At 44.2% G+C, this 18,208-nt stretch overlaps 1 protein-coding gene across 4 annotated transcripts in view; it reads right to left on the minus strand.

The window, feature by feature from the left end:
• Window positions 1–1,981: 1,981 nt before the first annotated feature.
• Window positions 1,982–18,208, minus strand: part of LOC138580118 (zinc finger protein 84-like) — a 42,189-nt gene continuing 25,962 nt past the window's right edge. For 3 of the 4 annotated variants that reach the window (XM_069650396.1, XM_069650399.1, XM_069650398.1), the window contains one exon: window positions 1,982–8,540. In XM_069650396.1, the coding sequence (XP_069506497.1) occupies window positions 6,504–8,318 (1,815 nt within the window). In that variant the 5' untranslated portion in view covers window positions 8,319–8,540 and the 3' untranslated portion in view covers window positions 1,982–6,503. Of the gene's footprint in view, window positions 8,541–12,725; window positions 12,935–18,208 lie in introns of all 4 variants that reach the window. The other variant, XM_069650397.1, reaches the window with a different exon arrangement.

An 18,208-nucleotide genomic window follows, 5' to 3' on the forward strand; every position in this document is an offset into this window, starting at 1 on the left:
GAACACTCTCAGGGAGCACCACCAGTCCCAAGCAGGTATGAAGTGGATCCAGAGAAACAGGATTGCCCAGCAAGGCGAGAGACAAGCCCCACTGTGGGCGAAAGAACCAGAAGCCCCAGAGTGGGGAAAGTGAAAGAAACCAGTCCCTGAGTGTGGAGCAACCAAAGACAAGTTCTGGACTGGGGGAAGAAGGATTAGACTCCTGGGTGGGGAATGAGAAGGAACAGAGCCCCAGAATGGGGAGGAAGGGAGTAAAAGGGCCTCGATTGGGGAGCAAGACAGACTAATGTCTCCCTGAATAGAGGAACACTGAGACTTATAACTTGAACGAGAAACAGCAAAGGATCTGACTTGAGTTCGGGATGGCACTCCAGCAGTATATGCACTACAGATAGTTCAAGGCCTACGGTAAAGATAGACAGGGGTGGCGAGTCAGAAACCAGCAGCCATCCCCTTAACTGGGAAATTCCCCAAAAGTATGTCTTGGTTGTTTTGGGTTTTCCTTTTCAGTAATAGGGAAAGAAGATAGGTTAGAGTAGGATTCCAGACAGAGAACTTCATTTATATTGCCAACCTGACGAGTATACTTTTGACATTCTTTTTTATACAGTAGGGTTTACAACCATGGGTTTAGGGAAAGATTAGGCCTTAAATATAATGTATAAACAAAACAAAATGTGTGTGAATCATGCCGCCTTGTACATCTCCTAATTCTTACCTACCACAAGCTGCAAAAGCAGACCCTAACCCTTCTGAAATTAAGATTGACCTACTGCCCTCTGTGAAGCATCATGCAGATCCCTCACCAAAATCCTGCCTAAAGTCTCCTCCCAGGTGGCCAGGAGAGGGCAGTGTAAGAAAGACGCTGGAGGCGATGGGTAGGTGCGTTTTTACTTAAAGCAGGCCCGCTCGGAGCCCTATTCAACCTCGCATAAGCTAACCGGGGACAGAGAGACATTCTAACATTCTAAATTCCAACTATTTACGTATCCCTACAGGAAGGCTCTTCTTGATCCCAATCATGGGGATGGTGTACTGCGGGAGGATCAAGGACGTTTCCCAAAAACCTTTACGTTAAAGCTTTCTTGAACCAATCTCACTACAATAGTCTTATGTTTTACTTTGATTAATAAAACCCTCAATGTTCATTACTCTTTCGGTTGTGTGTTCCCTCTGCCATGTGACACATTCCTAGAAGGTTGTCCTTAATTTGAAAGTCCGTTTTGACCAAGCGCAACTGACACACATTATTGTATAACCTTAGCTGTAATTTAATTCACTCATACTGCATCCTAGTGGCTCATTTGCTTTTCCTCACCCCCAAGGTAAATCTGTGATTGCTCATGTAGATCCTTTTGTAAGACTCTCCTTTTGTGTCCCTCAGCACTTATTCTACATACAGCCAATTCCTGGCTCTAATACTTCCACCAGCATGTGCAGCTATATCAGAACCCCCTTAGGCTATCAGCAGAAAGGAATCCAATATGATTATCTAGTTGGTACCCTCCACAGCTTCGAGGTACTCTTGAGCACACCTCAAGGCCATCAAACATCCAAAATATGACAATGTAATAACACCAGTACACTAGTAATCTGCCGGCCAACAAGGGAAGTTAGTTTCCCTTCTTTCGATTACATTTTGTTGTGGGTAAAACACTGAAAGCTATACATTCATCACAACAATCTCTATCACTTATCCTCATGTTTTTATTTCCATACATGTTGCCAGGTAATGCTGTAGCTTTTCCCACTCATTCCCTTTCCCACTCTTCTTGACCCAATTTCCTTTTCACCACAAAGACCACTGCCTGGCCGCCACCCAATGTGCTTCTACACAGACAAGGAAAGGATTCAACCTAGGAATCCTCCCGTCCCCTGCACACTTTTGGATGTTTGGATCAAGTCCAATACTGTTATTTTTATACATCAACAGAATGTTTAAGGAGTAATACTTCATAAAAAGAAATGTTAATAGACAAAATTATACAAAAACATTTTTTATATATCACAAATAAGGTGGTTCAATTCTATCGACATGAAATTTACAACATAAAGAAGCACAAATGGTATCAAAAGATCACATCAAGTTTGGAGAGAAAAACATTTTTTTGAAAAGCGAAAAAGGTTTTTTCTGAAGAAAGAGATGTATACATATGGAGTCCAATTCACTTGGCAACGCGTTTCGAGGATACTTTCCTCTTCTTCATATGGCCCAAATTGGATTCTTAACACAGTATAAAAAGACAAATAACAGAAAATAAAGAACAACATTTTAAATCTATACGCCAGGGGATCTTTGTGGCAGAGTCCAGAGAGCAATGCTAGTCGAAAAAGGTGTGCAGTAAAACAAGCCATAGGGTTTGATCCACAGGGACATCCCCATCTGCACTAATCTGGACCGGAATTCATCAAGACGAAAGTGAATCCTCGATTCATTTTATTAATTGTATTTATTGCATTTATGTAATACCCAAACCAGAGGGTAGTACAGCATTGGTACAGGTAAACATTTTACAGGTATGCAATCGGGTGGAGAGGGCAAGCAGGAAGGAAGCAATCAGGAACAGGTCTAGGAGCAGTTAGTTGTATATGTTGAACAGCCAGGTTTTAACAAGCTTTCTGAAGGTCATGTAAATACGTTTGTTTTTGATACAGGGAGAAAGAGAGTTCCAGAGTGACGGAGCAGTGACACGGAAATGTGCACCTATAGCTCTTTTGTGGTAGAATCATGGGGTGGAACGCGAAAGACTGGGGTAGGATACTACTGGGCGCACATGAAGCCCAAAGATCAGTGCTGAACCCAGCTATTTCAGACATGTTATAAAGAAGCAATATTCAGATGCTTTGGGCTGATCAGTGTTCACCCATCCCCATAATTCAGAGTCATACAATGAAATGGCTCTAGATTTTGCATAATAAACAAGTAGGTCAAACTAGATAGTGTGCCTTCTCAAACAATGGTCGTTGTGAACTGCTTATACATAGGTGTGAGATCCCTTGGATGAACACTGAAACCCCAAATGACTGAATTATTTTCCCCTCTACCCTCTCCAGGGTTTCTCCATTAAGAAAGCAAGCTTGAAAAGAATATTGGTGGCAACTGCAGATTTAGTGTTAATTGGCAACTCTCTATCTCATCTTGCATACACGTAATGTAGCTTTCAATGAGATATCTAAGAGCAAAAGTCATCCCGGTCAATAGGAATATACTGTCTGCATGATTTAGGAGCAGCATGGGCACACCCCACAGATGGAACATCCAACTTTTCCCTCACCAACACCTCTTGGTGGGAGCTGGTGTAGAAAATGAGGGGGCACCAATATAGATCCTTGTGGCGTGTCCTTGGTGCCTGTGAACCTCTACATGTACTCCCTGGCAAAGGTAACCCTCACACTGGCCTCAGTAGCCTGATGATTCAGTTAGATTATAGTCAGGAGTTGTTTTTTTATCTCCTGTAAGGAAATCCATAACCTCGACCTACTGACCTTAGAAAACACATACGTTAGGTCTATAAAGGCCAAATAGACTGGGCCTTTTGGAAAAGAATATTTGACATGAAGAATATAAAAAGGCGTATGACTTGTTTGGTCCACTTTCCTCTATAAAGCCTCCCATGACAGATATAGCATTGTCTTCATAGAACACATTTTAGATGAGCGCAAGGACTCCTTTAACAATTGGAACAAAGCATGTACATGTAGAATATGTTTAGTTATGTAAACATCTATAATTAGACCTCAAAACGAGTTCTCTCCTTGCTTCACACCTCCCCCATTCCACAAAATGTTTTTACATCATGGAAGGAACACACTAGATAAAGGAGAACGACCCAATGCCATACACACTCAGAAAGTCTTCCTGTTTCAAAAAGAAAACCCATACCGTGAGGCCTCCCCTTGCTGTGACTCCCATCCCTACCTCAAACCAAATTGTGCCTCCGAAGCCTGTCTTCAGGCCTTTGCTACTCCAGGGCACATACATAAATCCGATGCACCTTCCTACTCCCATGGCAACAGCAAATTCAGAGGTCCATCCCAGCTCCAAAACCTCTTTCAGTTACTAGATAAACATATTTCCCAAGGCCCATACATTTCCTCAAAGCCCATGCCTTATGTGATGACCATGGCTACCATGAGGCCCAGAATTGATCGGAGACCGATTCCAGTTCCAAAGAACGCGCTACCTTGGCGAACAATATACACCCTGAAACACATCCGTGACCGGAGGCCCATCCCTGCCACAAGGCCCATGCTTGTTCTGAGACCCGTCCCAGTTCCAAAGCCATATCTACCCAGGGTCCCATGTTTGCCTCAAAGCGGACACATTGTCCAAGGCCAATAGCTACAATATGGTCTATCCCCACAACAAGGCTGAGTCCAGCAGAAAAGCCCATCCTGCCTTGGGGGGCTCTAAGGTCTACTGTGCTAAGGACCATCACTGTCCAAATGCTCATCCATCTCTGCTCCAAGGCCCATCTCCGCTCCAAGACCTATACTATCTACTTGCGTGTAGTGCTATTGGTAAGGAATAATACTGGGTCATTGCACATACAAGATGTCATGTGACTATAACCAGAAGACACCCAACATGGGTTTTATGAATATATATGTACATATGAAACAGACATTCACCAGTTAAGGTTTCCAAAGCAACTAGAACTAGGCCCCCACCATGAACTTGCCATGTCACACATTGTAATAGTTGTCATGGAAAAAACCTCTTGAAAACCATCTGTATTGTATGGTCCATTTGGGTTTTGATTTGAGTTGTCCCTGAAATCATAAGTAAAACTAATCATAAGCATTGTTTGTTAGTATTGTTTTCCCAAAGCGCTTTTGATTCCTCTTGCCCTATGTCATGCTTGTTGTTATGAGCAGTGGATGGCCATGGCCAAGTCATCTTGTTTTTTTTGGGATGCATAACTGGCAAATGGTTTATGCTTTGTTTTGCAAACCAAGGTCCCTTTAACAAAAATTCCTACGTGAATTTCTAAGGTTTTTTTTTATCACAGAAGGAGTAACTACCTTAACTGTTTTAAACCTTTTCAGTGATTGGTTTCCCTTAAATGTTGTACACCTACGTACCACAATTGCCACTGGGCCTACACATTGATGCCCAGTAGAGACTGTGCCTGTGGTATGGCCTTTGACCTTTAACTGGACACCTTAAAATCAAAACCAGAAGTGCAAGCAGGAATATGCCCAAAGCACCTCAAAGAGATCCAGAGTGCCTAATGGGCATGGCCATTATCAATCCACTGTACATACATTGGCCAGGGAGCAAAACTTGAACTCGCCACTAGCCTTTCGCTAGTGATCTTTGACTCATGGCAAGTAAGAAATGGTGTGCTGTGTGTATGTATAAAATGGAAGCGGCAAGCAACTTTTTTAGGGCTGGCTAAGCTTGCAACTTGAATGTGTGCCCCCCTGCTTTGCCCATACCCCTGACACAGTAAATGCACCTGCACTGTTTAGCACACCGTAAGTTATAGGTCTTCAGATACTATGGGTGGTCTGCAAATCAGAACCAAGGTCCCCCAGACACCACTCTGGTTCCTTTTAAGAGGCATATTTGAACCCTTCAAGTCACCTCCTAACCCTGCTAATGGTTGCTTTGTGCCCTCAGTGCTATTGCTTTGTGCAAATCCACTCAGACATGTGGATATAGAGCATACATCCAATTACCCTTTATTGAGAATGGGCAATATTGACCCTCCAGATCACTTTTCTTTTGAGAATGTATTTTGGCCTTTTTACAGAAGTGTAGATTATACCCCAAAGCTCTTCCCAGTCCTTTTCACACACCTAGCAATCTCACACTTTTTTTTTTACACACCCAGTGAACCCTTTTTCACTTCATGGCCCTTCCTCACTTTAACATATATTCCCAACATACTTTTTCAGATGGAGCGTTTTCAATGGATTTGTTTCAATTGTCAACTGCAGAAGAGACATTTATGTTGCATACGGTAGCAAAAATCGCCTCAGGGAGTTTGTAGGGGAAATAGTTTGGGACTTCCCTTATGCCTTTGCCCCTCTCCCACAAACCAGAATGGTAGGATTTTGTGCATTTATATCAAATGGTGACACAATTAGAGGCATCTGATAAAAGTGTTCTTTTAAGGGGAGTCAACTTAACCATAACAACAGAAACCATGTAACTGAGCATGTGTGTTTGCGTGTGTGTGAGAGAGAGAGTGAAAGCACATACAAACTTAGCTTCATTAGACTGATATTAATGTTAGAACAATGTCATAGAGAAGAACATCGTTGGAAATGACAGCTGATCAGTGCAAGACCCTTAAATGTTTATACAGAGATCAGATCACAACAAGGCATGGGATGCAGGCTCAGAGGCCTGCACCTCACAATATCGGCCAGCCAATAATCTGAGAATTGCCCGGGTTTTTTCATCCAATGGGTGGCTGCCATTGTTTATGGAGCTATCGAGTGTGCACACTTGAGACAGGAATTCATGTTTTTATGACATTTCTACATTCAATTCACGAACGCTTACTTCTAGAATGTATTTTCTCATGTTTTTTAAGATCTCCTCCACCACTAAAACATCGTTTACACGTAGCACATTCATAGGGTTTTTCACCAGTGTGTGTTCGCTCATGTAATGTAAGTGCACCTTTCTGACGAAAGCTTTTCTCACATTCAGTGCATGGAAAAGGCTTCTCCCCTGTATGCCTTCTCTCATGACTTGTAAGGTGGTGCTTGCGACTAAAACAAACCCCACATTCAGTGCACTTATAAGGCTTTTGTCCGGTATGCAATTGTTTGTGGGTACGAAAATGTACTCTTGTACGAAAATGTTTCCCACATTCAGTGCAGTGATATGGTTTCTCACCTGTATGAATCGTTTCATGTAACACCAGATTCCTTTTCACATGAAAGCTTTTGCCACATTCTGTGCATTGAAATGGCTTCTCACCTGTGTGAATTCTCTCATGGTCTGTAAGACGTTTATTTCTCTCGAAACTTTTGCCACATTGGTTACATTTATACGGTTTCTCACCTGTATGTGTTCTAATGTGCGTAGTGAGAGTCGCCCGCTGGCTGAATCCTTTCCCACATACAGTGCAAAGATATGGTTTTACACCTGTATGAACTCTCTCATGGACAGTCAGATGCATTTTAGAACTGAATGTTTTTTCACACTCTTTGCATTGGTATGGTTTTACACCAGTATGCACTCTTTCGTGGAGAGTAAGAACACTTTTCTGATTATAAGATTTCCCACATTCAGAGCAGTGAAATGGTTTCTCACCAGTATGCACTCGTTTATGGACAGCGAGAACATACTTACGCCTAAATCGCTTACCACATTCAGAGCAATCATATGGTTTCTCATTTATATGCATGCTCTTGTGGTTATTAAGCTCTGTCTGCATATAGAAGTTTTTTCCACATTCAAGGCACCGATATGGTTTCTCACCGGTATGTGTTCTCTCGTGTCGTGTCAAACTGATTTTATGAATAAAGCATTTTTCACATTCTGTGCATTTATACGGCTTCTCTCCTATGTGAATTCTCTGATGACTAGCGAGAAGTGACTTTGTTATGCAACTTTTGTCACATTCTGTGCACTGATACAGGATCTCTTTTGTGTGTAATCTTTTGTGTATCATAAGATCGCTTTTCAATTGGAACCTTTTACCACATTTCGTGCACCGATGTGGTTTTACACCTGTATGCGTTACTTGATGCTCAATCAGACCATATTTAGAACGGAAACAATTACCACATTCCAAGCACTGATAAGGTTTCTCACCAGTATGACTTCTCTCGTGGTATGAAAGATGTCCTTTCTGACGAAAGTGTTTCCCACACTGAGAACACTGGTATGGCTTGTTATCTGTATGTACTCTCTCATGGATAGTAAGCAGACTCCTCCACTTGAAGCTTTTCCCACATACAGTGCAACAATGGGGTTTCTTGTGTTTTTGTATTGTGTTGTGGCTATTGATCTTTGTCTTCAAAGTTAAGTAGTTCCCAGCAGTTTCCTCAATCAATAGTTTTTTCTCATATTTGCTGAACATTTTCTTACATTCTGTGCAGTCACAAGCTTGATAACCTTTATGTGTATTCCCCTGTAATGTAAACCCAGAACTGTGACTGAATGTTTTGCTATGTTTAGAGCATTGACGATTTTGACTGGCCAAATGTTTTTGTTTTCTTGCTAACATGTTTGATTTACCCAAAGCCTTTTCATTGAGCTCTTTCAGTTTTGTGTGCCTTTTCTCACATGTGATGGACTGTGCGGTCATCTGATTAGTCTCACACTCACTATTGTTACCCATCTTCTCCATGTTAGTTCACTGAACTAAATTTGAATTTCAGGGTTCACTCACACTCGCATCATTTTTCCCTGCTACCAGTTTGTTATTTTCGAAATCTAAGTTCCAGAGTTTTTCTTCTTAGACATCTGAGGCTTCTTCATTTCCTTTCCCAATCCACCTTCGTATTGTTTTATGTTTCTAATACATTTCATAAAACCTTCTTGCTTTACACAGTTCATGCTTAAGTCACCTCTGGAAAAAAGGGAGATACAAGCTATTAATTTTCAATGCATAAAATACAATTTAAATAATATTAAGTATCTAATTTAGTGTTATAGGGACAATGTTAGGGAAAATGAAGGCAATAAGAGCTTGAGAGGTGAAGCAGGGGTCTGAAGTATTGTATAGCTAACACACTTGAACTAATGCAAGAAGTGGCAAATGGATGGCTGAGCAACTCTGTTGGAATGCGATAGTCATTAGGTCTCATGATTAATTGAAGCAACACTGAAACTTTGATATGTTAATAACATCTTTGCCTTTGGGAAACGTGCCACAGACAGAATGTGTCTATTTGTAAAAATAATCCCATATCATAAATATTCTGGCACAGAGAATACCCACATAAAAACTGTGCATGATCTACAGCCGCCTCTTTATTCCCCGCCTGAATGACCACCCACCAGCAACCAGGTGTTAATTTATGTTTCTAATCCTCCCACTACAATGTCCTTCAGAGTTCGGGGTAATGCTTAACAGTCAGTATTCGCAAAATACCACTCGTTTCAGCACTACTCACATTAAAAAGGATGGTACTGAATACAACTAGTGTCATTCAAGAGACTACTGATGAATTACGGGATGGAATATCACATTGAAAGTCCTCAAATGTTTACCTCCACACAAGAGGAGGAGGGAAAACTTGTAAAGCATCCCCAAGAATGTTCAGAATTGTTTGTACTGTACAGAGGGGACGTGCAATCTCTTTTCTGCAATGTGATGACATGCCCTGTCTGACTATGGTGACAGTTATCGAGAAGACTGGGGGTCCGGATGCTACAAACTGTAGAGTGATAATGGGCCCAATGGCAGTAGAAAGAGTATCCACTGGCCAACTCCACATTGCCCCCACCATTTGGCAGGGGTTAGTCACATTGCTCATATACAAGGTGCTAGCCCTTTGAGACCGATTTGTACCCCAAAATTTAAAGCCACTGCAAATGCATACAAAGGCAGTAAAGAGGATAGAGTAGGGTGGAAGATCACTGCGGTCAATGCATGTGTGACAAAAGACATACCGCTCCGCTGCTGGAGCCTGACACCGCAATACATTTAGTCAATTCAAGGTGGCATCTATAATTCTTACACCATACATTGTTTTTGTAGAGAACATGGTAACCTCCACAGATGTGCCTTGGCAGTACAGACAGACAATAGACTTTATATGTTTATTGTTACCCACCTCTACGGTATTCATTGTTTTTGAAATCAGAAAGATGAACGGATGAGTGGACCTGCCAGGAATCCAACTCGTGACCAGGAAGTCACAGGTCCATGTAGTGGTTGCATTAGTCCATGGAGCCACAGACCTAGACATGTCTGCAGTAATCAAAACAGGTGAAACGCCCAGCCATGCATGGCCAAGACAGTGGATATGGAGGGCCCCTATCTGAATTATCCAACACCTGACCAAGGAAATGAGGCAAGTGCAGGATAAAAAGCGAAAACCAGGCCCAGTCACAGAACTACCATTCCTAACTTCCTTATACCAAACCTAGAAACCTGACCCAAATAGGTAGGGAACTCTCCTTGGGCAAGAGCGTACAAACGGAAGCTTGGGAAACATAGCATTGTGGTTGTCAGGAGATCATTTGAAGATGGATGGTGGAAATAGCAGGAGTTTGAGCAGGAGGCGAGAACCACGAGGATGGAAGGAGGAGTACTTCACTTTTTATTGTTTTGTTTTCCCCTCTATCCCTATCGAAACACATACAAGATCCATACTAGCGGACAATGCGCCATTGTATAGGACCTAAGTGCACCCCAATGCCTGGCACAATTGATTCAGGGGCCCGCTCACTTTGCCTGATAACTACCATAAACGTATTGGGCTTAAACTTGCCTAGGAAGAGAAAAGGAATTCTTTAGCTGTTGCGCCTGTGAGCAGGTGGCATCACCCTTATTCATGAAACACACCTCTTCTGAAAGGTGGAGTCCCGTCTACGACCCCCTTTTTTTTCTCAACAATTCTTCGCATCACACAGTTCCAAAAAGAGAAGGGTTGCAATTCACATCTCTAAAGAACTCCCCTTCGCAAAGCATGCGATTTGAGGGATCCACAGGCACGATTCCTCCTCCTGAAAAAGGGAGCTTTGGGCGGTCAGCAGTTCACCTTCGCCTTGGTTTATGCTCCTAACGAGGCACGGGACTCATTCAAACAACTGGGTACAATCCTCAATGAATTTGCAGAGGGACATTTAATGGTGGGTGGGAACTTTAATGCCACGCTGGACCCGTAACTGGATAAATCTTTGTCACCGAATCCATCAGATTTCTGTACTGCCCTCTGTCATCTTTTCCGCGAAGTGAATGTACTGGACTCTTGCCGTCTCTTGCATCCCAGGGAGCGGGACTAATCATTCTTCTCTCATGTCCACAGGGGCCACTCGCGTTTGATTCGATTTTGGCATCCCCAGTCTCAATACCCTTTATAGCAGGGACCGAAATTGGGGTCATGCGACTGCCAGATCATTCCCCAGTCTCTGCAGGTCTTTTGGTGCACTGGCTTTGACTGGTCCCCAGGCCTCCCTGGCAATTGAAAGATGCTCTTCACTGCAAGCCATCTGTTCGAACGGAAATAGGCACCTATGTTTCTGAATACTTCAGGGTAAACACCACACTGGGGATGCTCTGGAATACTCAATGGGATGCCTTCAAAGCAGTTCTCAGGGGCCAATTCATAAATCGAGCCGCAGCCTTCATCAAAGCCAGAGAGGCCACAAGGCGCAGCCTGGAGGAGGTGGTCAGGGACTTTGAAAAAGACTATGAATCAACAAACTCCCTCAAAGCCCTCAAAAATTGGGGGGTGGCAAAAGATAAACTGGATGATCACTTAGCAAACTAGACAGCACACTCAATTTCGGTAACCAAGGAGCAGTATTATATTCAGGGTAACAAAGCCAACGAGAGGCGGCTCTTTCATGCCTGGCAGAGGCTGATGGGTCGCATTAGACTTCAGTCACCAAAAAGGACAAGCACAAGGCTCTCATGTTGCTCTCCCCTAACAAATTCCTGGCCCAGATGGATTCACGGCACATTTTTGGAAGGCTTTTAAGGGCCAGCTAGTATCTCCCTTGACCCACCTTTTCAACTCGTTTATCACTACTAGAGCGGTCTCTCAATCTATGGCGGAGTCCCAAATAATTCCAGCCAGGGAAGTCAAATGCTAAGTGTGACTAGTATGATATGATATGAGAAGTTTATTTATATAGTGCCTATACACAATGTGTTTCAAAGCGCTTCAAGGCAAGGGAGGGAACAAGAGAAAATACAATGACATTCTTACAGGCCATGAACAGCAAGGATGTGAAAGTAACTATCGTACTCTGCCTGACCACATTTCACATAGTGCAAGAACTAAGACATAGAAAAGGAAGGCAGGGGGAAGAGTGGGAAGGAAATGGAAACAGACAGGCGACTACCGTACTAGGCCTGATGACATTTCTGGTAAGAGCCGGAGAAAAACAAGAGGTGAGGGAGAGGGGTGCAGAAAGGTAGGGGAGGAACAAAACAAGAGACTATCATACTAGGCCTGACAACATTTCACATAGTGCTGGAGGGAGGACGGGGAGGAAAAAACCAGTAAGGGGAGGGGGAGGAGACAGATGAGGTTGCTATCATACTAGGTCCAGGGACAATTCTGATAGAGTAAGTGCATAGAAGAAAGTAAGGGGAGGATATAGGAAAAGGGAGAAAGGGAGAGGAGGAGAGAATAGGGAGTAAGCCATCAAAAAGAGTGGAGAAGCAAGAGGGGAGAGCAAATACAATTGCAGAAGTCTGTAGTAACACATAATGTTGCAAGCCAGAATACAAGATGAAGATGGGAACAGCATGATTCAGGGCCACCATGAGCACAAGATGCAAAGGAAGTCCAGCATGAGAGTTGAGAAAGGGTGATGCACCGTGAATTAATGAAGTCCATAAAAATCAAATCTAGCATTGGCCACAAGATGGTGATGGAGAAACCACAATGTATCAGGACAGACTCCTGCAGAAGTAGGCTTGAGAGGGGTGAGAGGGGGAGCAGGGTAGAAGCAAAACAGGCAACACCTCTGTGCAAGAAGGGAGAGGCGCACAAGGAAACATCAGGGGGATCCAGAGGGGGTGGGCATGGCCTGTGGGGACAGAGAGAGTGCACACATGTCGGTGCATGCTTACCTGCTGTCTGAGCAGGGGGTCGGGCCCTGGGTCCTCCTGGTCCGAACAAGAACTGCCCTTTTCTTTGTTTGCCCTTCGCTTAGGACGCCCATCGAGATACGCCCTTGATCTAATAGTTAAGAGCAGGAAAGAAGAGGCAGGGCTAAGAAGGTGGGCGGGGCTTAGGCCAGGTGACCTAGATCCACTTGCACCTACTCCCCATCTGCAATCTGCAAAGGAAAAGAGGCCGGAGGGCTCGTTAAGTAGGGAAAAAGAGCGGCAAGTAGGAAGGTACCAGGTGGGCGGGGCTTGCTAAGTGGTGAAAAAGAGCAGCAAGCAGGAAGGCACCAGGTGGGCAGGGCTTGCTAAATGGTGAAAAAGAGCGGCAAGCAGGAAGGCACCAGCTGGGCAGGGCTGGCTAAATGGTGAAAAAGAGCGGCAAGCAGGAAGGCACCAGGTGGGCGGGGCTTGCTAAGTGGTGAAAAAGAGCGCAAGCAAGAAGGCACCAGGTGGGCGGGGTTTACTAAGTAGAGAAAAAGAGCGCCAAGCAGGAAGGCACAAGGTGGCTACCGCCCTACTGCCCCATTGAATACAGACGTGAAGATATTTGGGAAGGTCTTGGCAACCAGACTCACGCGGGCTCTCCCTTCACTTATTCATCCCAGTCAACCTGCATTCATCATTAATAGATCCATTCCGGACAGCATCCGTAGGGTTCTGAACATAATCGAGCTGGGGAAGTGCAATCAACAACAATTCTCGTTTGTGGCACTAGATGCGAATAATGTGTTTGAGAGGCTGGACTACGGCTTCCTCGAGAAAACACTAGTGGTCTTTGGGTCGGGTCCAATTTTAGGATGTAGATTGCGGCTCTTTGTCGGCACCAGTCACGAGGATCAGGATTATCTACCATGTCACTTGTCCGATTGCCCTTAAGAGAGGGACTCACCAGGGTTGTCCTCTTTTCCCTCTTCTGTTGAACTTAGAGATGGGACCCCTCAGGGCAAACGGAAACATCCTAGGGATTGAAACAGGTTCCACCTCCCAGAAAATCACTTTATACGCGGAAAACATGCTCCTGTTCCTCAGCCAAACAGTAAAATCCTTTCACGCCACGATCCAGGAACTTGAATCTTTTGATCGGGCGTTGGGCTACTCTATAAATTACCATAAATATTGTGTCCTCAATGTCTCAGAGGCAGCATGGGTTGTTCACCACTTAAAAAGTACATTCCCCCTAAACTGGTTCCAATATTCCTTGCATTATGTAGGGATAAAGATGACGTCAATTAGCAAAGATCTTTACAAGACTAATTTTGTTCATCCCCTGAGAAGAGCTGTCCGCAGATGTCTCCCGCTGGCTTCCCTTGGAGATCTCATGGCTGGGGAGTATCCACTCTGTGAAAATGAATGTTCTCCCAAGACTCTGCTAGCAGTTTAGTAGTCTTCCTATAGTCATAAGAAAAGCAACTCACTTTGTGTTCAGTTAATCTACAATGGCAAATATATACACAGTTCTACGTGGTACCACAATTACTATATGATTTCATTAAAGTGCATCAACCGTACTGTGGTCAAATGTCACACACATTAATTAATAAAGGGAACCAACAATAGACATAGGAGGAAAAGCAGGTTGTTTGAAACAATTGGCAGAATACTGGCCCTAATACCTAGACACAGTTCTGTGTGGAGATTCCCCCACCCGGGCAAGCTGAAAATAAAGATCTAATACAAGCCCAGTCCATATATTGTTCAATGAGTCTTATTTCCTTCTAAATAGTTCTAACACCCCAATGTACCTGGAATAGCAGAGTTCAACGTTGGGTCATCGACGAATCGTCCCTTCAAGCCAGAAGCCACGGATCATCGAGATCCCATGAAGAAAAGGGTGAACAAAGGCGGCGAGGCAGCAGCTTTGTTCCTGGCGGTGCTCATCGACGAACGGTCGTGGACGTCCTGCAAAGAAGAGGCATGCATGGCACCTCATCGATGATAGTTCTGGACCGCAAATAGTCGATGAAGAACTTTGGCCCAGCAAGGGCATCGGGTCATCAGCGTCTCTGCGGTCTTCAGTTGGCGGGAAACCCACCGGTGGATGCTCCTCAGCACGTCAGCGACCTCCGGCGGGACAAAGCGGTCGTCGGTGTGGCGAGAACGTCTTTGGATCAAATGTTCTTAGGCAAAATTAACACTGCGGCTCCGGCGGTCATCGACAGTGATGGACTTCAATGTCCGGGTGCTTCTCTTCATGATTCCGCGGCGGTCCCTGTCTCCGGTCGGCAGCCTTTCATAGGTCTGTCTACCTGGGAGCTTTGGAAAAGATCAACTGGTGCACGATAGTCCCTCGTAGCTCGGGGAGAGGTAACCTAGCCAGGTCCTCCCCTGGATCAGTTCTTGGAGACAAAACAGCTTTAAGATCGACGAAGTAGAGCAACAGCAATTCTTGGGCTTCAAGGTTAAGCATCAGTTTCAACTTCAGCTTCTGAACGAATTCTAGCAGTGAGAGGCCCCCAGATATACTAGTTGGTCTCTCATTCATTCTGCTGGGTCGCACTTAGGCAACCAATCACTCAGAAGTGCATTCAGGCAGTCAGGCAGCCAATCAGGTGCACAGTTCATGCAGGCCATTCTCCTCCCTTTCAGACACTCACAACAAGGAATGAGTATTGGGACAAGTACCCAACCATTCAACACTACACTGCATTCATACCAGTCTCGGGCAGGGGTGTCTCAGTCTTTGTGTCACATACCAGAAACTAGACATCCACAACAAGAAGTGCATATTGATCACACACTCCAGTCACCCAGGTCCCACCCCAAGAGTGTACCCACAACATACAGTCACTGGGAAGGCTCCAGCCAGTCTGTCCTGGAATTCCCCACAATACCATATATGGAACTTCTACACCACAGCCAGTCAGAAGGCACTACCATAGAGGGACCTTCCACCCAACAGCCAGTCAGGGGAAGGGACAGAGCCAGGGCTTCCCGGGACTTCGCGAAAAACAAGGTAACAGGCGATGGATGGTAAGAGGCCATGGGGGCCATCTTGTCTCCATCAGGAATCGACTGATTCCAATGATAGGGCCTGGGCATCCCAAAATGGAGGATGTTCATGACACCTGTCAATTCAGCTCGGAGCTGCCACCAACCGATACCCTGCTCTGTGGGCCACATACAGATGCCCAAAAACATACACTAGGAGTACAGGGTTGTACTCCCACCCATGGGTGCCATAAGGGTATCCCAAGGGTCTGTTCACCAAACCAGCTGCACCGCCAGGAGTCCCACATGAACTCCTGCATGGAAAACACAACAGAACACACGATACAAAGCAATAAGAGGACAAGGATACGGAGACCCTGTCCATCCGATGCATTTCCAGCATCACAGTTGCCCCTCCAGCCTGAGGTTAGTGCATCTAATATCCCACCAGATTGACGCTCTCATCCTACCGTCAACATACCTTCTGGAAAGGCCATCTGCATTATCGTGACTCTTCCCTGGTCTATGCTCAATGGTGAAGTCTAGCCCTTGCAGGCTAATGGACCACCTGAGTAGTTTCGGGTTTTCACCCTTCATCTGCATACGCCACTTCAGGGGCTTATGGTCAGTTTGGACCTTAGACCCCGTAAGATAGGGCCTAAAACGCCTAAGGCTCCAAACTATACTGAAACATTCCTTTTCAACAGTAGCACACCTAAGTTCTCTACCCTTGCGTTGTCTACTGATGAATATGATCGGACGTGCCCTCCCTTTGTCATCTAACTGGGACAATACAGCTCCAATTCCGGTGTCACAGGCATCCGTCTGGACGACAAAGGCTTTGCTGTAGTCAGGCGCAAAAAACACAGGTGCCCTACACAGACTTGCTTTCAAGCCAACAAAGGCCCTCTGACAGTCTTCAGTCCAATTGACCTTCCTAGGTTGTTTGGGTGAAGTCAGAGCTGTCAGAGGTGCAGCTATGGTTCCATAGTCCGCCATGAAGTTGCGATAATACCCAGTGAGGTCCAAAAAGGCTCTCACCTGGGTTTGAGTAGTGGGAGTCTCCCAGTCATGTACATCCAGAACTTTACTGGGGAGGGGTTGGAATTGACCCCCTCCTACCTCATGACCAAGATAAGTGACTTTTCCCTGAGCTATCTGGCACTCGGTGGCCTTGATAGTGAGGTTAGCCCTTTTTAAGGCCTGCAACACCTTAACCAGATGTGTCAAATGCTCTTCCCAGGTAGAACTGTAGACGGCAATTTCGTCTAAATAGGCCACACAAAAGGCCTCCAGCCCACTGAGCGCATGATTGACCAATCTCTGGAAGGTGTCAGGTGCATTCTTCAACCCAAAAGGCATGACTCTAAACTGGTAGAGGCCCTCAGGTGTTGAGAATGCAGTCTTTTCCTTGGCATGGTCCGTCAGAGCTATTTGCCAATAGCCTGAGGTAAGGTCAAAGGTGCTCACATATTTGGCAGCACCTATGTTTTATTTTTATTTTATATAGTTTTTTAAAAACCTTTACAATATAAAATCTGATACAATGTCATACATACCAATCATTTGTATTTTAAAACATCTCAATCATTTATACTTTAAAACACATTAAATAGTATCCAAAATAAGTCAGTCAATTAATCCTTATATGTATTAAATATAGAACAACATTTTGGAGTTTAGCCAACATTTTATCAAATAGGCAAACCGCCTTAGCAATTAACAGATTCACCACAATTTTGTTAGTACAAATAATAAGTTCCCCCTAAACCCAAACTGCTTCATATAGAAATGTGAGATAAATCTCTACAGTACAAATAAATTCATCTAAACAGTTACACATTCCCATAGGAAAGCATGATACATAACTCATTATCAACCGTACAGCAAGGTACAGATAGAAACAAAGGACCCACAAATCCATATTACCCAGTTCTCACATATAAAACAGATGTTTAAAGTTCATCGCTGTTGTAAGAGCAAACCAATCAAAATAAGGAGGGCCCATAGACAAGTGTTCTCGACAATCATTGCTGACCATTTTTTGCACCATTCCTATGATCATAGCTATCACTCCATGTTCCCATTTTTAGCCATTTCCAATGATCATGAGTTTCTCACAATAATATACAAGTAATGTATATACTGTTAACTTCACACAGAATCAAATATTATGTGCATTTATCTTAATATACATTTAGTTCTGATTCTATAGTTCCAAGAAACTGGACAAGTGCAAAGATCAGTGGTTTATACACACCTAACATCATTCTGTCCCACGTTACATCAATAGAATCCACAAAAGCAGAGTTCACAAACCTTTTTAAGAGATGTAAACGTTGTATTTTAAAATGTGGGCATTCCATACTAGGATGTCGGAGAGATTCGAAGGAACAATTACAATTTGGAAATCTACATGCGATAACACGGCTACCTCCCTTTGCATCCCACCAATGTGCCGTCCGCTCCCGAGTGTGCAGCTGAATTTAAAGCGCATGTACATTGTACGCGTTACC

This window comes from Ambystoma mexicanum, chromosome 3p (assembly GCF_040938575.1).
Source record: "Ambystoma mexicanum isolate Mex_15411 chromosome 3p, UKY_AmexF1_1, whole genome shotgun sequence".
In the NCBI taxonomy this organism is placed as follows: domain Eukaryota; kingdom Metazoa; phylum Chordata; class Amphibia; order Caudata; family Ambystomatidae; genus Ambystoma; species Ambystoma mexicanum.